This window comes from Schistocerca serialis, chromosome 7, assembly GCF_023864345.2.
Source record: "Schistocerca serialis cubense isolate TAMUIC-IGC-003099 chromosome 7, iqSchSeri2.2, whole genome shotgun sequence".
Classification (NCBI taxonomy): Eukaryota; Metazoa; Arthropoda; class Insecta; order Orthoptera; family Acrididae; genus Schistocerca; species Schistocerca serialis.
This window is the reverse complement of record NC_064644.1, coordinates 330,537,538-330,563,978: the sequence shown is the minus strand read 5'-3', so window position 1 is coordinate 330,563,978 and position 26,441 is coordinate 330,537,538. Positions and strand designations below refer to the sequence as shown.

The following is a 26,441-nucleotide window of genomic DNA, read 5'->3' as shown; positions in this document are numbered from 1 at the left end:
TAACGCATTTAGCCGCACTTGAACAAGACTGCCATGTATGGTTAAACCGCTGACATTGGTAACACCTTGTAGAGCGGGATACATACGGTCGAACAGGAATGATCTCATAACCCACTTTAATTCGTGAAGGCAATTGCACATTGTCGAATAACAGGAATATGGTTCGGGTCAGTATGATGTCTTCGTCGACCCTTTTCATGACCCGATGGACAGCCGCAACTCCCTGATCAGAGAGAAAAGACAGGATCTCCTCATCAGTTAGTCCGTCGAGTGGCCTGGTATACACCTCACCATGCGACAAATTCACACCCGTACAGGGAATGTGTGTGGCTCGAAGTAATTTTTGGGCCTGGAAGGGGCACTCGGTTGGTTGGTTGGTTGGTTGGTTTATTTTGGGGTTTGATGGGGGCTAAACATCAAGGTAATCAGTCCCCCATTCCAAACAGACATAATTGCAAAAGGCCTATACAGTAAAAGCGTAACCTCTGCACCCAGAGGGAGGGACCACCAAGGGGTACAGAGCTAAAATGAACACTGCAATAACACAAAATAGAGTACACTTGAAAAGAAGGAGCAGAGCAAATAATTGACAAGAGTAAACAGACTACAGTGGTTGATGGATCAGGTAAAAGGTCAACCACTCAACTACAAACAAAGAACCTCCAGCTGGAAAGCGTTGATAAGAGGCACCAACACAACTTGTTACCATAGAAGACACTATTTTGGTATCCACGTCACAAAAGTCACCGGGATTGGGTGTAGCCTGAGAAATCATGTGAGAGTGCCCACACTGGAGCGAGTGATAAAACCCAGCTGCACGGATAAAACTTAGAACTGAGTCAGCTATAGAGGCATCATCACCTAGAATTAAAGGAAGTGCAGCTGGTAAATTAAAGGACTGCTGCAAGGGGGCTAAAAGGGGGCAGTCCATCAGAAGATGGACCACTGTCAGCCCTGCATCACCGTGACACTTGCACGGGTTCTCACGACGAAGGAGATAGCTATGGGTTAACCACATATGTCCAATTCAGAGACTGCAGAGAACTGAGTCCCTACGCATGCCCCTCAAGGATGAGTTCCATACGGCCTTGGACAACTTGACCATGCGGAGCTTATTTGGCTTGTTAAGACAAACCATTCAGAGCTCCAAACATGTAGGGCTGACCGGAGGTCTCTTTCCACGAGACCAAGCTCCAGGGGCGGCGAAGTGGTGGCCTGCTTAGCCAAACCAATAGACATTCATTTCCTGGAATGTCTATGTGGCCCGATGCCCACACAAACGTCACTGAGTGACCACACTCGGCGAGAGCAAAAACAGCATCTTGAATACCGCGCACCAAAGGGTCTAGAGAAAAACACTGGTCGAGTGCTTGCTATCTACTCAGGAAGTCACTGCATATGACAAATGACTCCCCAGGGCAGGAGGAAATGTGAACGAGTGCACGATAAAGAACGACCAGCTCCGCAATGGAAACAATGCTCCCACAAGGCAGGGAATGCTGCTCAACGTAGTCGCCATGGATGAAAGCAAACCCAGTGTGTCCATCGACCACAGAACCATCGATGTAGACTACACCTGCATTGAGAAACAAGGCAAGAAGAGCCAGGAATTGTTGAAGACTGGCAGAAGGAATGGAGGACTTAAGCAGCAGGACAAATGCAAGCAAAGTCGCAAGCGAGGGAGGGACCAAGGAGGGGGCGCTCTGTTTCCAACAGCAAGGTACCGTAGCGCAACTGAGTACAAGGTTTCACTTGTCCTGCAATCACATTTACACCCTTCTGAATGGCAAAAGGGTTGACTGTTGAAAAATCGTGACCATCAGACCTTGTGACAACAAGGAACTTCGGTGGTGGTGGTGGTGGTAGAATTTTCTGAACAGGAATTTCAGCTAACCTTCTTTTTTGGGCAAAAGACAGGGAAGAAGAAGAAGAAGAAGAAGAAGAAGAAGAAAAATCAATTGCAGATGAATCCCCATGATTGCCAGCGTCTCTGATCGCGTGCTCCATCCTTGTGCGCCCGCACACATACAAGGGCAACATACTTGAGGACAACATTATGGAAATGGAAGAGGATGTAGATGAAGATGAAATGGGAGATAGAATACTGCGTGAAGAGCTTGACAGAGCACTGAAAGACTTGAGTCGAAACAAGGCCCCCGGTATAGACAACATTCCATTAGAACAACTGACAGCCTTGGGAGAGCCAGTCCTGACAAAACTCTACCATCTGGTGAGCAAGATGTATGAAACAGGCGAAATACCCTCAGACTTCAAGAAGAATGTAATAATTTCAATCCCAAAGAAAGCAGGTGTTGACAGATGTGAAAATTACCGAACTATCAGTTTAATAAGTCACAGCTGCAAAATACTAACACGAATTCTTTACAGACGAATGGAAAAACTGGGAAGCCGACCTCGGGTAAGATCAGTTTGGATTCCATAGAAATGTTGGAACACGTGAGGCAATACTGACCTTACGACTTATCTTAGAAAATAGATTAAGGAAAGGCAAATCTACATTTCTAGCATTTGTAGACTTAGAGAAAGCTTTTGACAATGTTGACTGGAATACTCTTTCAAATTCTAAAGGTGGCAGGGGTAAAATACAGGGAGCAAAAGGCTATTTACAATTTGTACAGAAACTACATGGCAGTTGTAAGAGTCGAGGATCATGAAAGGGAGGCAGTGGTTGGGAAGGGAGTGAGACAGGGTTGTAGCCTCTCCCCATTGTTATTCAATCTCTATATTGAGCAAGCAGTAAAGGAAACAAAAGAAAAATTTGGAGTAGGTATTAAAATCCATGGAGAAGAAATAAAAATTTTGAGGTTCACCGATGACATTGTAGTTCTGTCAGAGACAGCAAAGGACCTGGAAGAGCAGTTGAACAGAATGGACAGTCTCTTGAAAGGAGGATATAAGATGAACATCAACAAAAGCAAAACGAGGATAATGGAATGTGGTCGAATTAAGTTGGGTGATGCTGAGGGAATTGGATTAGGAAACGAGACACAAAGTAGTGAAGGAGTATTGCTATTTGGGGAGCAAAATAACTGATGGTCGAAGTAGAGAAGATATAAAATGTAGACTGGCAATGGCAAGGAAAGTGTTTCTGAAGTAGAGAAATTTGTTAACATCGAGTGTACATTTAAGTGTCGGGAAGTTATTTCTGAAAGTATTTGTATGGAGTGTAGCCATGTATGGAAGTGAAACATGGACGATAACTAGTTTGGACAAGAAGAGAATAGAAGCTTTCGAAATGTGGTGCTACAGAAGAATGCTGGAGATTATATGGGTAGATCACATAACTAATGATGAAGTATTGAATAGAATTGGGGAGAAGAGAAGTATGTGGCACAACTTGATAAAAAGAAGGGACCGGTTAGTAGGACATGTTCTGAGGCATCAAGGGATCACAAATTTAGCATTGGAGGGCAGCGTGGAGAGTAAAAAAGGTAGAGGGAGACCAAGAGATGAATACACTAAGCAGATTCAGAAGGATGTGGGTTGCAGTAAGTACTGGGAGATGATGAAGCTTGCACAGGATAGGGTAGCATGGAGAGCTGCATCAAACCAGTCTCATGACTGAAGACCACCACAACAACAACAACAACAACAACAACAACAGTTACTCCCACCTCTGCTACACACAATGCACTTAGCTTTTCACTCTATAACTCATGCATGATGTTGAAGGCAGTGCTCTGTCTTCAAGGTTTCAGGTTTTCAAACCTTGTCTGATGCAATCCCCAATCACTCTTTCCTTCTCATCCCGTCCAGTAAGACCTTTATCATGTTGTGTTTTCCTGCCACCACTTGGCGAGTATGTTTATCTATCCAATAATATTTATTATTTTCATTGTTATATTATACAGACAATGTTGGATTAATTTCCAGCAATAACAGAGTGCTGAAATAAGGTGAGCAAGATTAAATAATTCTTGGTTATGCATCAGGCTAACAGCCAGTATCACAGTAAAGAACCAGCGGAACATTGCAGAAGTTATGTAGTTGGCCTTGGTGTCTGGCTATTGTGTTCACCTTCCACGAAGGCCTTCAGTCATTGTCAACGAAGATGTGAAATTCAAGGAGACAATACTCAATAACATTTGAAGAGTTATGTTACTAAGTTGTGAATGACATCTCTAAATGGAGCTCAAAATACAGGTGTACATTCTACTTTGAGGGGTATAGAAGTGAATAGAAGGCTAAAGTGTTACAGACAGAAATGTAAGGCATACCCATCAACAGAAACCAAATTTGTTGCTGCAAGTTGGAGAAGTGAATTATTAGTGTGGCTCGATCATTTACTGAATGACATTAAAATTGTTGAAGAAAGTTCAGTTCCTACATTACATAGAGGAAATGTGTAAAAATGGGCACCCTTTATAAAGAGTATGGTAAGTGCTGCAGTCTGACAGAAAGGACTGAAAACACTGCCTATTGTTAACAGATGGTAGCAACGAACAGTTGGAAGCATCACTTCAAGCAGTGTAGTTACAGTGTCAGTTATTTTGTGAACTGGTATTTGTTCAGGACTGCAAATGTTTGGTAGGTATGTGAAATCTTTTTTTTTGTTTATATCCTTCTGATTACTTTAAAACAATTTCTCAGTGATATCCGAAACAACAGAATCCTAAGCTACTTTTAGAAGCACATTTTACATTACACACGCTTTTAGGTTAGACGTGATAGTGGCCATGTTGCTTAAGAATGGTTGGTGTAAAAATGGGCCCCTATTTAAGGAAGTCCCATAATTACACCATCTCTTCTCTTAAACAACGTAAGACATTTAAATAATTTTATGGGGATGTGTTTAGTCAAATTGTGTTTGAAGTTCATATACACAACTCACACAGCAACAATCAAACAAATAGAATCTTCAAACTGTAATAATAGACCCTAATGCTTCTGTTCACCCTTGCATGCCAAAAACAAAGGAGCACTACAAATGTAAGAACCAGAGGCATCAGTGGTATGAATCTCAGATGGTATGTGTCATAGCAGCTGTTAAAGTATAGGAGGCTTCTGTGAAAGGTGCTGCAAGAACATTCATGTCCATTCACAAATGTTGTGGGACTTCACATGCCAGGCCCTTAGGCTTCAATAAAGAGAATGTGATGGTTTTCTTTGATTTATTGTCAGACACTTTCAACAAACACTCGTATCCAGCAGACCGAGTGTGTAACGTAGACAAGACAGGCCTGTCCACTGCCCAAATCGAAATTGCAAAAGTGGTAGGGATGAAAGGGAAGAAACAAATTTTAGCTCTCACATCTGCAGGAAGAGGGGCTACAATCACAGGCATCGCATGCATTAGTGCTTCTTGACATTATGTTCTGCCAATGATAATTTTTTTTTTTGGTGGGGTTTAAGGGCGCTCAACTGCTGAGGTCATTAGCGCCCAGTCACTGTTGTTAGAGCACAACTAGTAAAACTCAAGGGGATGGGGGGGGGGGGGGGGGGGGGGGGGGGGACACCAGAAGGACCTGACAAAGATGCAGATAAAACAAGTAAAAAGGTTAGATGTCTTTGGACAAGCCAGTTAAAGTTATAAAACGCAGAATACGAGCAGCTGCTCGAGCATCATCAGCTAAAACATCTGGTAAAGTAGATGGCAGGGACAGGACAACACGAAATTGACTAAAACGGGGACACGACAATAAAACATGGCGCACCGTTAATGCCTGACCACAAGGGCACTGCGGGGCTGGGTCACCGGAGAGCAGGTAGCTGTGGCTAAACCGGCAATGCCCAATCCGCAACCTGGTCAGAAGGACCTCCTCTCACCGAGATGGTCGGGAGGAAGTTGTCCAAGCAGTTGGGAGCGGTTTTACTGCCCGGAGCTTGTTTCCTTGGAGGGATGACCAGGCATCCCACCACGACGACACAACCCTCTTACATACATCCCCATGAACGTCAGATGACGGGACACAATGGGAGGCTGGCCGAGGCAGGAGGACTGCAGCCTTGGCTGCAGCATCCGATGCCTCATTCCCAGGCACTCCTACATGTCCGGGAACCCACAGAAAGCTGACAGGAGAACCATTATCAGTGAAAGAATTCTGGTGGTCCTGTCAACTACCTCGCAAAAAAATTATGAAACACCCTTATGTACAAGCCCTCACAAATTCCTTGATTTTGAGTGTATCATGTAAGTGCGTACTGATTTTAAAGATGGTTGCATGAATCTCACTGCTAGTATCTTCTGTTTACATTCTGGAGTTCCAAATGGAAATCTTTATTAACAAATATTCATTCATCATGTTTTATGTGAATTCAACTAGGAAAAAGGCTTTTTGTCACCTAAGGTTTTGATGAAACTAGGCATTTTTGGTCTCCTTATAAAGGTTAATAACCATACCAAATTTTAGCATCCTGTTTCCATTTTACTGTGCTTAAAAGTTCTGAAGTTGTCCTTTTTTTATATTTATTGCACACATTTTTTCTAACCCCTCACACGTGTGCACAAATGTGTGTGCCCCTTTGCACTCTAGTGCACAGGGCTAATGGACTATCAGACCAAGAAAGGTTAACAGTGAAGTTGCAGCAATTACAGACCATTTTCTAGGAGAGTGGTTATACTGTTGTGTGAACTGAGCAATAAAATTGAAAGAACATCGGCCACAGCTTGCAGAGGAAGAAGAGAAACCTGTTGATGGCATTTGTTCCTGATGTTGGTAACAAATCGATGAAGATTTGCAGAGTACTCTGGAAACATAATGTCTGGTGTGTGTTTTGCTTGACAACCCATACAATAACATTGTTGGAGTTCTGATAAGGAAGGCCTTGGACTTTGTAAACTAAGGCTGCCATATCCTATGCCATTGTCAGAGCAAAGGTGTAGCACAGGTAACAACCAAGTCAGCAGTGCTGATTTTTCTCCACCCACCTGGACTGTCAGTGTCATTCCTGCGATTCTTTTCGCCTGTGAAGGAAGATCTGTTTTGTGCCTAACATTTTATGTACTGTTGGTGTACCTGAATGAAGCACGTTAAGAAGAATGTATTACTTTTATGAAAACCCTATAAAGGTAACAGAATCTTAATTCTGTCAGTGGATTCAAAACATACACAGTTATTAAAACTTTTCATTGGAGAACTGCAAGAATCTTTCGTGCAGGCTTTTTCAGTTATATTTACAACTTTTGATTTTGTACTTCTATTGTTTTAACAAAACATTTATAGCAGTCTACAGAATGTGTGACCTGAACAATGTCACAAATACTTATTATTCACTTTTGAAGGCCAGACATACCAACAATTAAAGGGAACAGCCATGGGTACCAGGATGGCCCCCTCGTATGCCAACCTATTCATGGGTCGCTTAGAGGAAGCCTTCCTGGTTACCCAGGCCTGCCAACCCGAAGTTTGGTACAGATTTATTGATGACATTTTCGTGATCTGGACTCTCAGTGAAGAAGAACTCCAGAATTTCCTCTCCAACCTTAACTCCTTTGGTTCCATCAGATTCACCTGGTCCTACTCCAAATCCCATGCCACTTTCCTTGACGTTGACCTCCACCTGTCCAATGGCCAGCTTCACACGTCCGTCCACATTAAACCCACCAACAAGCAACAGTACCTCCATTATGACAGCTGCCACCCATTCCACATCAAACGGTCCCTTCCCTACAGCCTTGGTCTTCGTGGCAAACGAATCTGCTCCAGTCCGGAATCCCTGAATCATTACACCAACAACCTGAAAACAGCTTTTGCATCCCGTAACTACCCTCCCGACCTGGTACAGAAACAAATAACCAGAGCCACATCCTCATCTCCTCAAACCCGGAACCTTCCACAGAAGAACCCCAAAAGTACCCCACTTGTGACGGGAAACTTTCCGGGACTGGATCAGATTCTGAATGTGGCTCTCCAGCAGGGATACGACTTCCTCAAATCCTGCCCTGAAATGAGATCCATCCTTCATGAAATCCTCCCCACTCCACCAAGAGTGTCTTTCCGCCGTCCACCTAACCTTCGCAACCTCTTAGTTCATCCCTATGAAATCCCCAAACCACCTTCCCTACCCTCTGGCTCCTACCCCTGCAACCGCCCCCGGTGTAAAACCTGTCCCATGCACCCTCCCACCACCACCTATTCCAGTCCTGTAACCCGGAAGGTGTACACGATCAAAGGCAGAGCCACGTGTGAAAGCACCCACGTGATTTACCAACTGACCTGCCTACACTGTGAAGCGTTCTATGTGGGAATGACCAGCAACAAACTGTCCATTCGCATGAATGGACACAGGCAGACAGTGTTTGTTGGTAATGAGGATCACCCTGTGGCTAAACATGCCTTGGTGCACGGCCAGCACATCTTGGCACAGTGTTACACCGTCCGGGTTATCTGGATACTTCCCACTAACACCAACCTGTCAGAACTCCGGAGATGGGAACTTGCCCTTCAGCATATCCTTTCTTCTCGCTATCCGCCAGGCCTCAATCTCCGCTAATTTCTAATTTCAATTTGCCGCCGCTCATACCTCACCTGTCTTTCAACTTCATCTTTGCCTCTGTACATCTGCCCCGACTGACATCTCTGCCCAAACTCTTTGCCTTTACAAATGTCTGCTTGTGTCTGTGTATGTGTGGATGGATATGTGTGTGTGTGCGAGTGTATACCTGTCCTTTTTTCCCCCTAAGGTAAGTCTTTCCGCTCCCGGGATTGGAATGACTCCTTACCCTCTCCCTTAAAACCCATATCCTTTTGTCTTTCCTTCTCCTTCCCTCTTTCCTGACGAGGCAACCATTGGTTGCGAAAGCTAGAATTTTGTGTGTATGTTTGTGTTTGTTTGTGTGTCTATCGACCTGCCAGCGCTTTTGTTTGGTAAGTTTCATCATCTTTCTTTTTTTTATATATATATATATAAAACTGGCCTGATAATTACAAGAAGTTGAGTGGAGTTATTAAATATTTTCTGGTGAAGACACAATCTTTTCCTGGTATCTGGTTAAATGATAGTGATGTGTTGAAAATTAGCTAAGGACTGTTTTTTCCCCTTAAAAAGGAATCAATAAAAAGGGGCAGGCGACCGCGTAGGCCCCACCTGTGCATAGTGCGGAGGATACCTCCTCTCCAACAGCTATCATAAGCCTTCTCCAAGTCAAAGAACACGGCTACCGTTTGGCGCCTTCGCAAAAAGTTGTTCATGATGAATGTCGACAAGGTCACAAGGTGGTCAACAGCGGAGCAGCGGCGACGAAAGCCGCATTGACATTAGTAAGTAGTCGTCGAGATTCAAGAATCCAGACTAACCGAGCATTAACCATGCGCTCCATCACCTTACAGACACAGCTTTTAAGAGAAATGGGGCGGTAACTAGAAGGAAGGTGTCTATCCTTCCCGGGTTTGGGTATAGGAACAACGACGGCGTCACGCCAACGCATGGGGACCTGACCTTCGGTCCAGACGCGATTGTAGGTACAAAGAAGGAAGCTTTTGCCCGCCGGAGAAAGGTGTGCCAGCATCTGAACGTGAATGGCATCCGGCCCCAGAGCAGAGGACCGGGACAGTGCAAGCGCACGTTCGAGGTCCCGCATAGTAAAGGGGGCATTATAAGTTTCCAGATTCAGTGAGTGGAAGGAAGGTTGCCGAGCCTCCTCTGCCTCTTTCCTGGGAAGGAAGGCAGGGTGGTAATGGGCGGAGCTTGAAACCTCCGCGAAAAAGTGGCCAAAGGCGTTGGAGACATCCACAGGATCAACAAGGACCTCATTACCTGAGGTCAGGCCAGGTACCGAGGAGTGGGCCTTAATGCCCGACAGCCAGCACAGGCCACCCCTAACGACGGAAGAGGGAGTAAACTGTTAAAAGAGCTGGTGAAAGAGGCCCAACAAGCTTTTTTGCTGTCTTTGATGACTCTACGGCATTGCGCTCTGAGTCGTTTGTATTCAATACAATTCGCCAACGTAGGATGGCGGGGAAAGGTGCATAAAGCACGTCGTCGAGCACGGATAGCGTCCCTACAAGCCTCGTTCCACCAGGGGACGGAAACGCGAAGTGAAGAAGAGGTAGTACGAGGAATGGAACGTTCGGCAGCATTGATGATAACAGCTGTGAGGTATTCGACCTGACTGTCACAACTGAGAAAATTGTGGTCCGAAAAGGTCGCCAGGGAGGAGTAAAGTCCCCAGTCGGCTTTCGGTATGTTCCAGTGCGAAGGACGTGGGGATGGGGTGTGGTGCAGGAGACGAACGACACAGGGGAAGTGGTCGCTCGAATAGGTGTCGGAAAGGACATACCACTCGAACCGACGGGCAGGAGTGGTAGCACAGATCGAGAGGTCCAAGTGGGAGTAGGTATGAGTAGAGTCCGAGAGGAAAGTCGGGGCGCCGGTATTGAGGCAGACAAGATTGAGATGGTTGAAGACATCCGGCAAGAGTGAGCCTCTTTGACAGGATGCAGGAGAGCCCCAAAGGGGATGATGGGCATTGAAGTCGCCAAACAATAAAAACGGTGGGGGAAGCTGAACGATCAGGTGCATCATGTCAGACCGACTAACAGCAGATGACGGTGGAGTGTAGATGGTACAAACTGAAAAAGTAAAAGCAGAAAGAGTAATACGGACAGCTATTGCTTGGAGTGGGGAGGTAAATGGGATGGGATGGTAATAGACATCGTCCCGAACGAGCAACATGACCCCACCATGAGCTGGGATACCGTCCACAGGGGTGAGGTCATACCGCTCTGAGGTATAGTGGGTAAAGGCAATACAGTCAGTCGGGCGCAACTTGGTTTCCTGGAGACCAAGGACGAGCGGACAGTGCAGGCGGAGGAGCAGTTTTAATTCCTCCCGATTAGATCGAATACCTCTTATGTTCCAATGTAACAAGGCTATCGCTAGTCAAAAAGTTGGGGAACGAGACGGGGGAAGAGCTGATCACCTCGGCGGCCGCGGAGGGCCAGGTTGCGAGGGAACAACGCTACAACCGGCGGGAGGCGGATCCGGTTCCATCGAGTCGTCGCCAGCTGCGGCCACTGTCCCTGGTTGTGTAGGAGGGGCAGCATCATTTGCCGACAAGAAGCCAGCTGAGCGCCTGGCAGCAGAGCGTCCCGGCGAAACTGAGGACGGCCGGGAGCAGCGACTCACGGATGGAGCGTCAGACGAAACGCGCCAGGGTGGAGAGGGGGATAGAGACTTCTTGGAGGCCTTCTTGGAAGGCCGAGGAGGCACAGGGATGGTGGGCTGGACCCGAAGAAGGTCCTAACGCGCGGGGTCTGTTTTGGAACGCCAGACCTCGGAAGGTGGGGTCTGGAACGTTTCCCCGATGGACGCCTGAGAAGAGGTTCGCTTCTCAGGTGGCGGGGGGGAGAGGAGGAGGAGGAGGAAGGGTGGCCCCTGGGGCAGAGGGGGCGGGGGAGGAGGATTTGGAAGGGAGGGATTTGGGAGGTGGAGGCAGAGCCCCCTGATGGGCAGAGGAGGCGGAGGGGGGACAGGAGAGGGGTGAGGATACCGCGGAAGGAGTGGACACAACTAAGGCAAACAAAGTGGTCAACGGCACGGGATGGAGGCGGTCATACTTCTTCCTGGCCTCTGAATAAGAGAGCCGATCCAAAGTTTTGAGTTCTTGTATCTTCTTCTCCTTCTGATATGCGGGGCAGTCTGAGGATCTAGGCAAGTGGATGCCAGGACAATTAGTGCACCGAGGTGGTGGGGTGCATGTATGTTCCTCACGAAGAGGACGTCCACAATCGCAACAAAGGGGCTCAGCCTCACACCGTGACGACATGTGCCCAAAGCGCAAACACCGAAAACAGCGCATAGGAGGCGGGACGTAAGGTCGCACGTCGCACCGGTAGCACATCACCTTTACCTTCTCCGGGAGAACGTCCCCCTCGAAGGCGTGGATAAAGGCCCCGGTGTCGATGCGACGGTCTTTGGGGCCGCGCTGGACTCGCCGGACGAAATGCAAGCCTCAGCGCTCCAGGTTGGCCCTGAGCTCCTCATCAGATTGGAGCAGGAGGTCACGATGAAAAATAACCCCCTGCGTCCTATTTAGTGCCAGATGCGGGACAATGGACACTGGGATGTCCCCTAGGCGGTCGCACGCCTGGAGCGCCGCCGACTGTGTGGCGGAGGTCGTCTTGATAAGAATAGACCCTGAACGCATCTTGCTGGGAGCCTAAATTTCCCCAAAGATGTCCTCAATGTGCTGAACAAAGAACATGGGCTTGGAGGTGGCGAACGTCCCCCCATCGGTTCGAGAAGACCAAATAGCGGGGGAAGTACTTCGCCCCAAGCCGGCGGTGCCTGTCCCTCCTCCCAGGGAGTGGCCAAGGGGGGAAGGGCAGGAGAACTAGAAACGGTACCTTTTCTTTTGAAAGACTCGGCCGCAGAGCGACCTGATACGAGTTGACGTTTCATCTGTGAAACGTCCGCCCGATACCACCCACTCCGACCAGGGGCTCTCCCCACGGGCGCCACCCAGCCTCAGCAAGGGCCACCTGGCAGGATGACCGTTGCCGGGTGTCCTGATGCCCCAAGGAGACGGGCATCTACTCCTTGGCCGACGTGGGGAGGGTGCAGCTCAGGTATCGGCAGTACGATCCCTGTGTTGTCAGGGGGCTACAACCTAGAGGGTACATGACGACCCCACCACAACGGGCTGGCTACCGTGCTGGATTTCTGGTGCCATGGAAAGTCCATCATGATCGCTGGTGCAGATGGGGACGCACTATGGGCGTAACTTGTACAACCCATCAGGCGTTTAGGCCCAATTTGAGGAATAGTGGGTATGGTTACAACGCCGGTACAATGCTGAGTGCCAAGGTCTTAGTGCACTTAGGACCAGTGGTACACCACGTAAGGTGTCCTTCCCCAAAAGGCTCGTACTTCTGTAGAATTTTGAAAAATGGAGGTCAAACCCCAAGGGGGACCATCACATGGAAGGCCGAAACGGTTGAAACTCCTTTCGGTCGCCTCTTACGACAGGCAGTAATACCTCGGGCCTATTCTTACCCCGGACCCGCAGGGGGACCAATGATAATTTTCCCTAGAACAAACTTGTCCCAAGCTCTAATACGCAGCTGCCCCCCTGGTGAAATTGTTAAGGCCCATCCTTCAGGATGCATTCATAACAATTTGTTCATCAGATGGTTCATTCAATTCATTGAGAAAACATGTCCAACTGAACAAAGGTCTTATTTTCGATCGTCATTATAGCAATGTTTGAAATCCAGATGTGATCAACTTTGTGAAAGAACACCACGACTTATCTCACTTCCTCGACATTGCACCCACGAACTGCAGCCTCTACATAAGACATTCATAGGACCTCTGAAAACTTACTACAGAGTGGCACTGAGTATGGCTGCATCACAATGGGCACCCTCTCACACCTTACGTCATGGAGGTTTTAGGCCAAGCCTACCTTCACACCCAATCTGCTGAAATAGCAATAAACAGATTCAAAGTAACTGGGTTATACCCTAAGAACCGTTACAACTTCACCAACACCGATTTCATAGCAGGTACGTTTGTTGCAAAAAAAAAAAAAAAGACCAAATTTTCTGAATCACATGCTCCTCTACTTCCTTATCTCTGAATCAACTGACGCCATCTACTTCTTTGAGTTATCCTCATTTACAGACAAATCAAGCTCTAGCTATGCCAGTTGATGAAGCCACAGAAACGAGAAGTTCGAGGGACTTCAACAAATGCAGTTTCACCATTCAACATATTAAGGGAAAAACAACACGGGGACGAAAAGCAGCAACCACCTGCCACATCACGTGGTTATTATTCAAAGATCAGTTGGGAAAGTCACTTGACATAGTGCTATCAAGAGCAGGTCGGTTGAGTTTCTTTGGAGATAGAGGCAGCCCAGTGGACAGAGGTGCAAAATCCAAAGGCCCTCAAAAAAAGAAAATTTGTTCCACAAAACTATCTGATTCATCATCTGACTCTTCAAGCTCCTGCAGCCCTCACCTTGTGGACAGCAAGAACGACCTTTATGTGAACGATGGCGATACACCACACTCAAGCGAAGCAAGTTCTATCTTCCTTGATTAAAAGTTCTCTCCAGACAGGAGAGGTGTGGATTAAATGTATTTTGTGCCAAACATGGGCACACTTAAGACTGTACAAACACGAAAGGAGCTACTTGCATTCACTGTTAATTTCAGATTTCATGTATAAAAGTACGAAAGTTGCTTTTTGTAGACTGTGTACCACTTTGTATTGCTTTAACCCATTTCGTTAAAATCTCAAAAGATTTCTTGCACCTTTTTGTGGAAGCCCGTATTTGCACCCCCCCCCTTTTTTTATGTTCCATTTTACAAGCTTTTTATAAATCTGTTTTCGAATAGGAATGATGGATAATTATTTTGCCTCTTATTAATTCTTAAACTTGTTATAGTTGTTCATGAAGATATAAAATGTAGAGTTTTTACAAAAGAAGGTACCTTAAAGACACAAACATGGGTTTCCATGTTTATACCTTTTCCTCTACGACATAAAAAGTGCAGGATTCTACGACTGCTCAAAAATACCGAGACAAGCTATAAGTACGCATGACAGACAGAGAGCAAAATCAATGTAGAGTTAGTACAAGATCAGGCAGCAGACACTTTCATCCATTACGTACTTCTGACAAGACTGTGCAAGCGTTATCACTATTGACTAATCACAGTAAATAAAAATGCAAATGGTAACTACTAATAAAAGTGTCAACAAATGTTCTGAATAAGATTTGAGGTTAGTTACACTGTTAACAAGATTAAAATTTACTCTCAAAATTATCAGCAAAATATCATTTCTTGCAATTTTAAACATTTTCTGCAACACTAAATATAAACTACCAAATATTGAAAAACATGTCACTGACAACGGTGAATAATGGAAGGCTCTTCCCCAAAACACACACACACACACACACACACACACACACACACACACACACACACACACACAAAAGATACTTACAAAGCATTGTTTACGGACTGAACTAAGGCTCACCTTCTTGTCTGAATAAATCTTTTAATTCTTGCCATTTGTACTCATAAGCTATGTTGGAAACATAGATTCGTCTATCAGAAGTTGATTTCCTTCCACGTTCACGTTCTCTGTCCCGTGTTGTACTGCTACTACGTGGGCCAAATCTGGTCGGCCTGTCTCCACGACGAGCTCTGTCACGATCTCTTTCCTTGTTACGATCTTTGTCATTTTCTTCATTCCTGTCCATGTCTAGTCCAAATGGAGACCTGGAAAGGAAATATACATAGATACAGAGAGATACATGCTAATTGCAGCCACCCCTCCCCCTAGTGCACATGTGCGAGCACGGACTCAATATTATTATTCTTAAAAATGTGACACTCATTTTACATAGCCCATAAAAAAACTTTAGCACCCTTTTAAGATCTCCCACTATCACTGAAGTGAGAAATCTAAAAGTTTCATATGCAAGTCCTGTTTTACTCTCAATAAATAATAAATACATTCAACAGACTTCCCAAATTATATTCAATATCACTTCCAATTTTCAATTATTCACCTACTCACATGTCCAGAACCACTCAAGCTACTTCTACTTATCTTAAGTTTCACTAAGTCTGATCGAGCTCTGAAATGAAGCTGCAGATAATTTGTTTCTGTACATCAATAGCTGGAAAAACAAACCACTCTGTACATATAATGATCAACATTTATGTTTAGTATGTAAAAGTTCAGTCAATCAGCACTTGGGGCAAATCATTCTAGCACAGATATAAGCCAAAAATACACAAACCACTAATGTAAGCAACTTTGACAAAGGGCAATGTATAACAATAATGGGAAGTCCTGGTTGGAGCAATATGAAAAAATAAGAGAATGCAACTAATCACCTCCAGTGGATAAATGTGTGGAGTACCAGTATCATCAAATCATCCAGGTCATATCACTCACCATCTCAGAATTTCATGAAATCTTTGTAAATTTGTTTATACCTATAATGTAAGAACTTTGGAAATTATTTAGCCCCAGACAAACTAGGGTGACGTGGGGTAACTAACCATGGGGTTAGGCCGGTATTACACTATCAAATTTCTTTGTCAAAGATTTGATCAAAGATGTGATCCAATATTCCGTCCAATATACTTGACAAAGATCTTTGACGTAGCGCTAGAAGGGGTATTACACTGTCATCAAATTTTTCGTCAAAGTTCAAGATGGCTGACAACAACTTGTTATTAACCGCAGTAGTTCTACGTACTCCAATTGCATTGTGTGCACATGCGGAAAAGAAGTGGGGGAAAAAATGGAAGCATATATACGAGGTTGACAGTCTTAAAAAGTCCTGGGATTACAACTTGATAATAAATTCAGTTGGGAGGAGCACACCACAGAACTGCACAAAGGCCTTAACAAATCTGTGATTGCAATTCGAGTGTTAGCAGACACAGGCAACATAAAAATGAAAAAGGTTGCATACTTTCATTCCATAATGTCATATGGGATAATATTTTGGGGTAAATCTTTAAGTCAAACAAAAGTTTTCAAGGTCCAAAAGCGTGTAATACGTATTATTTGTGGAGTAAATTCACGGACCTCCTGCAGAAACCTCTTCAAAGAACTGGGAATACAAACTACTGCCTCTCAGTATATTTACTTCTCAATGAAATTTGTAGTAAATAATACATCTCTTTTTCCAACAAACAACTCAGTTCATACATACAATACCAGGAACAAAAATGATCTGCACAAGGACTTAAAAGCACTTACTTTAGTTCAAAAAGGGGTCCACTACTCAGGAACACTCATCTTCAATAATTTGCCAGGAAACATAAAAAATTTATGTTAGAAATAAAGATCAGTTTAAAAGGAGCCTGAAAGACTTACTACTGGCCAACTCCTTCTACTCCATTGGCGAAATTTTTAATAGAAGCAAATGATGTATTTATTCATACTATTAGTATTGTTATTTCAGCTTAAAAAAAAATCGACATGTTCCACATCCACGAGGATCTCCTCAGCACGGATCTGTGGAACGAAAAGCTAATCTAATCTGGGTGAAGCCGTGGGTTTTACGACGACACGATAAAAGCATTCAACAAAACTTGTTACGTGAGCTTACAGTGGATGACGTCAAGTCGTACATCAATTACTTAAGAATGAATGAGCATACATTTCTGTATGTGCTCAATGAAGTGTATCCTCATATCACAAAGCACAATATTCACTTAAGAACTGCTACATCTTCAGAAGACAGACTCACTATAACACTCCAATTCCTTGCTACAGGAGAGGGTTATGTTAGGTTAGGTTAGATTAGGTCAGGTTAGGTCTCCAATCTTCTTTATTTTTGTATTCAGGGTGCCTCACGTTGCAAAGCGCCTCATCAGCTTCAGACATCTCTATTAATTTTGTAGTTGTCGGCACACACCAATTTTATTTACTGGCAATGGTTATAAAAACACTACAGACGACAGAACGCTGCAGCGATGCTAGCGCTCCATGTGGTAACATGTCACATTGCAGTAACAGAAGACAAGCGGTTTCTTTGATCAAATATACAGCGAGGCCCTAGATTTGATCAAATATTGGACGACATTTGACAAAGTCCCTATTACACTATCAAATATCTTTGACAAAGATTTTGGACAAAGAAATTTGATAGTGTAATACCGGCCTTAGTGTAACCACAGCTTATGGTGCCTTAAAGAAGCTGTATTTTTATCTCTGACCTATCACACATGTTAATTTACTCCTTTCTTTGTTATATTTAACCATAAGTTGTCAAATCTGGCATAAATTGGTAATTAATTTTTGGACTAGAATTGACGTCTACATTTTCACTCTGCAAGAGAGTGACATGCTCAGAATTTGGTGGTCTGTCATTTCTGCAGTTTTAAAGATAACTGCACAATTTTTTGGTTACAAACTAACTTTTGCATGATAATTTCAAATATGAGTTTCGTTTTACTCTACTGATAAAGCTCTTGATATGCCAGACATGGTTACACTTACCCCAACTTTTTCCCATGTGGGGCAAGTGTAACCAATCAGCTGGGGCAAGTGTAACCAGGGGGGGGGGGGGGAAATTACACTTGCCCCAAACAAACTTACCAGAACATATTTATTTATTTAAGCCGTAACCTTGTTTTTTTGCCATCACACTAGATCAACTAAACTGGCCTTCCTGTACATATGGATACCAGAATACCTGATGTGCTGGATTTGTAGATCTACTGAGTTTGTGAGAGATATATTTTATTTTTTTATTTAAGTCTAATATATTTTTAAACCACGTTTCCTTTTATAAAATACGACACAGAACTGTAAAGAATGCCACCATTTCAATTACAGTACAGTTTTTGAAGCATTGTTTGACTGACAACAGTGTTGAGCATGATAATTCATCCTGCAGCCAAAGGATGTAGCAGTGTTTAAGACTGTGAAATCTACTTGGGACCAAAAGTTAACTTGTCACCAGAGACATCATCAAGGGGTAAAAATTAGCAAACTTTGCTTTTCCAATCTCCTCACTGCTGTGTGGAATGAAACACCACATGAATTGTTGAAAAGTGGTTTTTAAACAGCAGGAGTATTCCCTTACAGTAGAGAAGTAATTGATCAAACTAAATGTGATCCGGAGGCATATAAAAGATACGTAGCTCATACCAAATCTTTGGCAGAAGCAAATCCATTGCCAGCTCACGATAATGCAGCCATAGACTGTGTGGAAGCTACATCTCTTAACAGAAAGTACTCAGATTTTTGGGAAGCTTTCACAGCTGAACAACCTCCAGAATTTTATAGGCCTACATCTACAGAGCCCTGCAGTTCTCCCAGTGTCAGAGTTCTTTCTCAACCATTCCCGAGCTAACCAATGTTTCATTATGTTCTGGAACTTATTATTGGAAACAGTCCGACAGTGTAGTCCCACAGGTAAAACAAAGAAAAAAAGGATTGCATCAGTAGCTGAAGTTATCACTTTTCAAGATGCCATCTATAAAGAAAAAGATTTTAAAGGAAACAAGAATAATAAGGAGAAATCAAAACAAAATAGCATTATCGGCATAAAAAATGGCTTGGTAATGAAAAGTAAATCTTCCGAACAAAGTGCTGTTACTTTATGCAAAATGGCATCTCAGAATGTTGTGGAAAAAAAAAAAATCCCTGGTTGCTCATGTGGGTAACAAGAAAAAAAGACGAAGTTGAATCAACAAGTGAAGAAAGCGAAACTGAAGGAGGCCTATCTTTAATAAGTAGTTATGAAGAAAATGGGACCATAACACTAGATCTCAGGAAAGAAATGATAAACTGAAGAAGAAGAAGAGGCAAACTTTTTTGAAGCCAAAGATAAAACTACAGTTGGAAACTATGTTCTGGTAGCTTTTGCAACAAAATGTAAGAAAGTTCATTTTATTGGCCAAGTTACCAAAATGAGTGATTTAGGAGATCCAGAAGTGATTTTCCTCAGGTGCAAAAATAAGACAAAGCATGGCACCACATTCTACTGTGTCTGATAGAAGAGATGAGACGGAAGTTCCATCCTCTGATGTCATTCAGTACTGCCTGAGCCTACTTGGGGTCACAAGGAAGACCTGAAATTTGGTGTTACATTTGATTCATACAACATTCAGTGACTAAATAATAGTTAGGGTCTAAGTGTAAATATAATAAGTTGAATTAGGGCAGTTTAGCATTAAACACAAATTGCCAACAACTTTAGTTCAATTACCATGAAAAATAATAGAAAGTGAACTTATAAAGTGAATTTTTCTTTTCTCTTGAGACTACATATTTTAATATTTTTGTTAAATTGCCTACTAAAGAAAAAAAATATTACTTTTGTAGAATTTAAACTAATAAATTACTGACCTAACACAAAAATAAATCATCTATGATGCATTCTGTTTCAGTGTTTTATGGTTTAGGCTAACACTTATTTTTTAGTTTAGCTAACATTTTATGCGTATTTCATAATACACAAAGAGGCGTGTGCAAAAAAGTTAATATCTTTAGTAAAATTTAAGATATTTTAATAATTTAAAAATCCTCAAATTCAGTAAAAATTGGGTAATCAGGTCACTTCCCCCAAACCATGGGGCAAGTGTAACCTCATTAACACAAAATTTTGAAAACAATTATTTGACCATATATTTTTTTTTTCAAAAACGAAGTGTATATTGTTTAAAAGTCAGTAAGTCAAACTAAGCATGAGAAATTACAAAATCATATCTTCAATAACAAGTTGGCAATTTGGTGTCAAAGTTGAACTATGCCAAAACTTTGTTACACTTACCCCACTTCACCCTACTTCATATTGAATGTCCAATATAGTGATTTTCTGATAATTTGACTCTTGAAGAAGGTCCATGCAAAGTGGTACTTATTTACAGAAATACTCTTGACTCAAGTGCACATTAAACTTTCGATCTGGAGCTCTTTCAGAAGTTAAGAGAGGCATACCATTAACAAGAGTGGATTTCTGAAGCCATAAAATTACTGAAGAAATTTAAAAAATATTAGAGCAGACCACTTTCAATTTTCTACAAAAATTACAAGGACCTTAAAAACACACGTTTCTCCAATCTACTGAGAACACAGTTTTGGTCTCAAATTATACTAAAGGTTGTAGACATTCTAATAAAATAAAAATAGTAATGTGTTTTCTTTAAATGGACACACAAAACATAGGTAATTCCTAGTAAGTTCTTAAGGGGATACGGAATCGGATTTTGGGTTAAAAAATCAAATTTTTTTTTATTGGCGTATTATATTCTGCCATGTTTCCTCTTTAAAATGACGTATCATACATAGCTCTACTACAATTATAACTATTTTATTTTTATATATTTGTGAGATCGGGTATTGCGCTTTAGTTATACACGTCTCTCGTGGCTGACCATGAACTTTTTGGCAGTACCTTTAAAGTGACATGAATTCAAATATCCCGGTTTCCAGCGACTATTTATACACTAGTTGCCCGAAAATGTTTCTCTCTGGTTTCCTCAAGTTACTCTTTGACTTTGTGGCGGGACTGTTTTGTAAACAGTGTGATATAAGAAAGTAGTTGTTGTTGAGTTATTTCGTATTTAGTGCTTCATTTTTCGCAGTGAAAATGCCTAGAGCTAAAGCAAAAGTATTTAAAAAGCGTGTGAACTGGCAAAAGAAAAGAAATAATGATTCATTAGCAAAGCAAAGCAGTTCATCATCATCACTGTTGGAAAATGTGAATCCACTTATTACTGATTTGCCGAACGAACTTACACCAAATGAAAACAGTGCTTCTCATAAAAAACTAAGAGATTTGGAAGAGAAATATAATTTACTTGATAGAGGGAATGAAGTTTTTGAACTCATTGATACGAATATATTGTGTGAAGCTCTTGAAAACAGTTTGTGCTGCAAAAAATGTCATGGAAACGTTTCTCTGAAAGTAGAATCCCATGTTGGCCTGGCTGCCCAGTTTAATTTAATATGCAGTGTTTGTAAATACAGCTGTAAGTTTCCAAGTTCGGTTTCAGTAACTGTAAATAATGGATACAAGAAAACTGAACTTTATAGTGTAAATATTAGGTTAGTTTATGGATTGCGAGCAATTGGTAAGGGCAAAGCAGCTGGTGATATGCTATGTGGTGTTCTAAATCTTCCAAGTGCACCTTCAAAGTTTGAAGCTTACAATTATGTACTAGGATCTGCAGTTGAACATGTAGCACAGAAGTCAATGCAGGTTGCTGTGGAAGAAGCAGTGGAAGAAAATGACGGCAGTCGTGACCTCACAGTGGCGTTTGATGGCACGTGGCAGAAAAGGGGCCACACCTCCAACAATGGTGTTGTAACAGCAACTAGTGTTGATACTGGCAAGGTTATTGATGTTGCAATAATGTCTAAATACTGTAGGTGCACAGGCAGGCTGAAAAATGAACACAGTGATGACTGTATTGCTAATTATTATGGTAGTAGTGGTGGCATGGAGGTTGCTGGGGTGAAGAAAATTTTTCATCGCTCTTCACAGTGGTATAATGTTCGCTATGTCAAATATCTGGGAGATGGTGACTCTAAAGCATTCAAAGAAGTTTTGGAAAGCAAACCATATGGGAACAGTGTAAATATAAGCAAACTTGAATGTATAGGACATGTGCAGAAGAGAATGGGTGCCAGGCTGAGAAGGTTAAAATCAGTTATGAAAGGGAAAAAACTAGATGATGGGAAAACCTTGGATGGCAGAGGAAGATTGACTGATTCCATAATAGACCACATTCAGAACTGCTATGGCCTTGCAATCAGGCAAAATACAGGCAATCTTGAAGAAATGAGGAGAGCTATATGGGCTTTATATTTCCACACCGCATCCACGGATGAGCATCCACAACATGGTTTGTGCCCCAAAGGTGAAAACAGCTGGTGTAAATACAATAGGGGACTAACAACAGGAGAGAAATACATTCACCACCACAGTCTACCATCAGCCATCATGGCAGAAATAAAGCCCATTTTCAGAGATCTGGCTGACAGAAGTCTTCTGATGAAATGTCTTCACGGAAAAACGCAGAACCCCAACGAGTGCTTGGATAGTGTGATATGGCATCGTCTCCCAAAAACAGTGTTTGTCTGAATTAATACACTACATTTTGGTGTGTATGATGCTGTGGCAACCTTCAATCTTGGAAATATAACTAAATGCCAGGTCCTTCAAAAGTTGGGTATGTGTGTTGGTTCCCGTACGGTACGTGCTATGTTCTTTTTAGATCAGCACAGACTAAGGCATGCTGATAATATAATCAAGACATTAGTGAAAAAAGCAAGACAGGTGCAGAGGGGTGCCAAAAGAAGACTTGAAGATGATTATGAAGACTGTGAAGGGGGTATTAGCTACGGATCAGGAATGTTTTAATCTTCTTTCTCCGTTTCCCGTAAGTTTACTTTTTACTTCATCTAGGAACGTTATCTCAGGTACTGGTCAACCTAGAAGTCTGAAATTTTTATGACGTAGTGACATAGGTCCCTATTACATACTGAAACAACGATTTTTTAATTACTTGATTTACAAAAGACTTAGGGGCGATAGTCTAGTAAAAAGCGATGGAACAAATTTACTTAAAAATAAATGTACAATATCTCTGTAAGAAAATACTTTGACAATAAACTGTTGTTCAGTATTGTTGTAACATATGAATGCACATACAGTAAAATTTTTACCCCTCTGTCTCCAGTAGTTTGTGAGAAAATGTTCCCTATAGTAGGCATATATTAACATTGCGGGGATAGGTGATTCCGTATCCCCTTAAAGGCAGTAATAACCAATGAAAAATTTCTTTCATGTATTTCATACATTTTTGAAGGAGATTACCGTAAAGTTTTCAGACAGCTTGCACACGGTGTCTGAAGCTTTCCATTTGAATTGCATTACTTTAAGGGGAAAAAACAGTCCTTAGCTAATTTTCAACACATCACTATCATTTAACCAGATACCAGGAAAAGATTGTGTCTTCACCAGAAAATATTTAATAACTCCACTCAACTTCTTGTAATTATCAGGCCAGTTTATAAGTATTTGTGACATTGTTCAGGTCACACATTCTGTAGACTGCTATAAATGTTTTGTTAAAACAATAGAAGTACAAAATCAAAAGTTGTAAATATAACTGAAAAAGCCTGCACGAAAGATTCTTGCAGTTCTCCAATGAAAAGTTTTAATAACTGTGTATGTTTTGAATCCACTGACAGAATTAAGATTCTGTTACCTTTATAGGGTTTTCATAAAAGTAATACATTCTTCTTAACGTGCTTCATTCAGGTACACCAACAGTACATAAAATGTTAGGCACAAAACAGATCTTCCTTCACAGGCGAAAAGAATCGCAGGAATGACACTGACAGTCCAGGTGGGTGGAGAAAAATCAGCACTGCTGACTTGGTTGTTACCTGTGCTACACCTTTGCTCTGACAATGGCATAGGATATGGCAGCCTTAGTTTACAAAGTCCAAGGCCTTCCTTATCAGAACTCCAACAATGTTATTGTATGGGTTGTCAAGCAAAACACACACCAGACATTATGTTTCCAGAGTACTCTGCAAATCTTCATCGATTTGTTACCAACATCAGGAACAAATGCCATCAACAGGTTTCTCTTCTTCCTCTGCAAGCTGTGGCCGATGTTCTTTCAATTTTATTGCTCAGTTCACACAACAGTATAACCACTCTCCTAGAAAATGGTCTGTAATTGCTGCAACTTCACTGTTAACCTTTCTTGGTCTGATAGTCCATTAGCCCTGTGCACTAGAGTGCAAAGGGGCACACACATTTGTGCACACGTGTGAGGGGTTAGAAAAAATGTGTGCAATAAATATAAAAAAAGGACAACTTCAGAACTTTTAAGCACAGTAAAATGGAAACAGGATGCTAAAATTTGGTATGGTTATTAACCTTTATAAGGAGACCAAAAATGCCTAGTTTCATCAAAACCTTAGGTGACAAAAAGCCTTTTTCCTAGTTGAATTCACATAAAACATGATGAATGAATATTTGTTAATAAAGATTTCCATTTGGAACTCCAGAATGTAAACAGAAGATACTAGCAGTGAGATTCATGCAACCATCTTTAAAATCAGTACGCACTTACATGATACACTCAAAATCAAGGAATTTGTGAGGGCTTGTACATAAGGGTGTTTCATAATTTTTTTGCGAGGTAGTTGACAGGACCACCAGAAGCGTCAGAAATGCACCGCCATTAACCAATATTGACTTTTCAGGCCCACAAACTAGAGGCAGCAGACAGTGAAAATAGCCGACTGAATTGACTGTCTGAAATGTAAAGTAAAAGCATTCTTGGCTAAATCAGGCAATAATTTTCAGAATGAATACTCTGGCTACATATCAGTAGCCTAGCTAAGGTCTAGGTTACTTGAAGTCAATTTCTAATACAAATATCACACGTTTCTACTCTGAGAAGAACTCCACAAATTTCCCACACCTGTCCACTATCACATTACATAACCAAAATAAGTTTGAACTCTTGAGTAGATTATTCACTGTGTACAGAGTCTAATGAAAATTTACCACCACATTTCAACAACAGACTCTGATGTTTCCAGGACACCATTATAACAGAAAATTAAAACTTAGGACATGAACTCGATGGAAAAACTGTTCGCTCAATGTTACTATGTTACCTCAGCCAAACGAATTAAATATTAAACAACAATTATTATTCCTACAAGTTTCTTCGACAAGCAACATTGACCTTTGTGGCAATTGTCGAAAGTTAATTTCACGTAAGGTCATCTATTTCAAAACACACAAGAGACGGCCACACTTCGGCGATAACCAAAAATCACGACGGAGATTCCGTAAAAAAATTGAATTACAAACTTTAGTATCTGCAATTCAACAGTTTCTAACGTTCAACAAACAGCCTCAAAATGATCGATCGTACCGAAATTCTTTGTTCGCGATCAACAAAAAAATATTCGGAACAGAAATTACTGACTGCGCCCTCATTGACATAAATAACTAAAATGTTAAGAATGATGAAGACCAAACAGCGAAAACCGCAACACTTTTTACCACAAAACAAGTCATGTTTGAAAATGGAGTCGCGCCGGGCGGTTAGCCACAAAGCAATCAATATAAAATGTAAAATAATTTTACTAAACATCCACTTTGCTACTTATTTCAGCTTCCTCGACAAAAAGTAAAACAACAATAACATATTTTAAACCGCCACCCATGATTCGCCATGTATAACGCGCCAAAACTATACTCGTGAAAGCCATGTTTAGCCGCCATTTTTAAGCAACTTAGCGCGGTTCAAAATTTTTCCACTAGGAATACACCGTACAGCCTACATTCTTAACACTTACCTATCTCGGTCTCGTTTAGGACTTGAAGGTTCGGATTTCATTACTCTTATCTGTTCTAAAGACACTCGATATATTGTATTACCTTTCACAGCACCTCTTCCGAAATGACGCCGACAACGACACAGATTACAGAGAACTCGCCAAGACAGATATGTTAAAATCCTGCGATGAAATTGTGTTTCTCAAAGATGCTAGATGTATTAATGCAAGATTAATATAATATTTAAGTACTCACTGTTGTACACAGTCCAGATTGAAAAAAAAATGTCTGAATCAACACCTAGGTAGGTCTATACTCTGCATAAGACTTTAAACCGCATGTAAGAAGATATTTTCCATTGTATGCTATTCATAGCAGACGCCTGCGGAACGGGAAGGAGCGTCAAGCCACATTCCCACAAGCATTAATTTCTTAAGACGGGAGGTGGGCGGATCGCTGCACGTTAAGCGCTCGCTTGCTACCCACGCTGTCGCTCCCCAGGATGCTTGGACGACTCAGAAAGGGAGGCAAAGCTGCCGCCAGTGATGCTTGATGGGGGATGCAAAAAGACGACGTTGGTGCACCACCTGTGGCGGAGCTCACGCACCGAATTACCGAGGCTGCAGTTGTATTGAGAGCTGGGGTCGCGGTGAAAAGACAAGACGAA

General features: G+C 42.2%; 1 protein-coding gene across 3 annotated transcripts in view; it reads right to left on the bottom strand.

The window, feature by feature from the left end:
- Window positions 1–25,964, bottom strand: part of LOC126412462 (myelin expression factor 2) — a gene marked incomplete in the record, with an annotated part of 106,595 nt that extends 80,631 nt beyond the window's left edge. For 2 of the 3 annotated variants that reach the window (XR_007575289.1, XM_050082072.1), the window contains 2 exon segments: window positions 14,956–15,200; window positions 25,795–25,907. Coding sequence is in view for 2 of the 3 variants with exons in the window: in XM_050082072.1 (XP_049938029.1) it covers window positions 14,956–15,200; window positions 25,795–25,835 (286 nt within the window). 3 annotated transcript variants of the gene reach the window in all.
- Window positions 25,965–26,441: the final 477 nt, after the last annotated feature.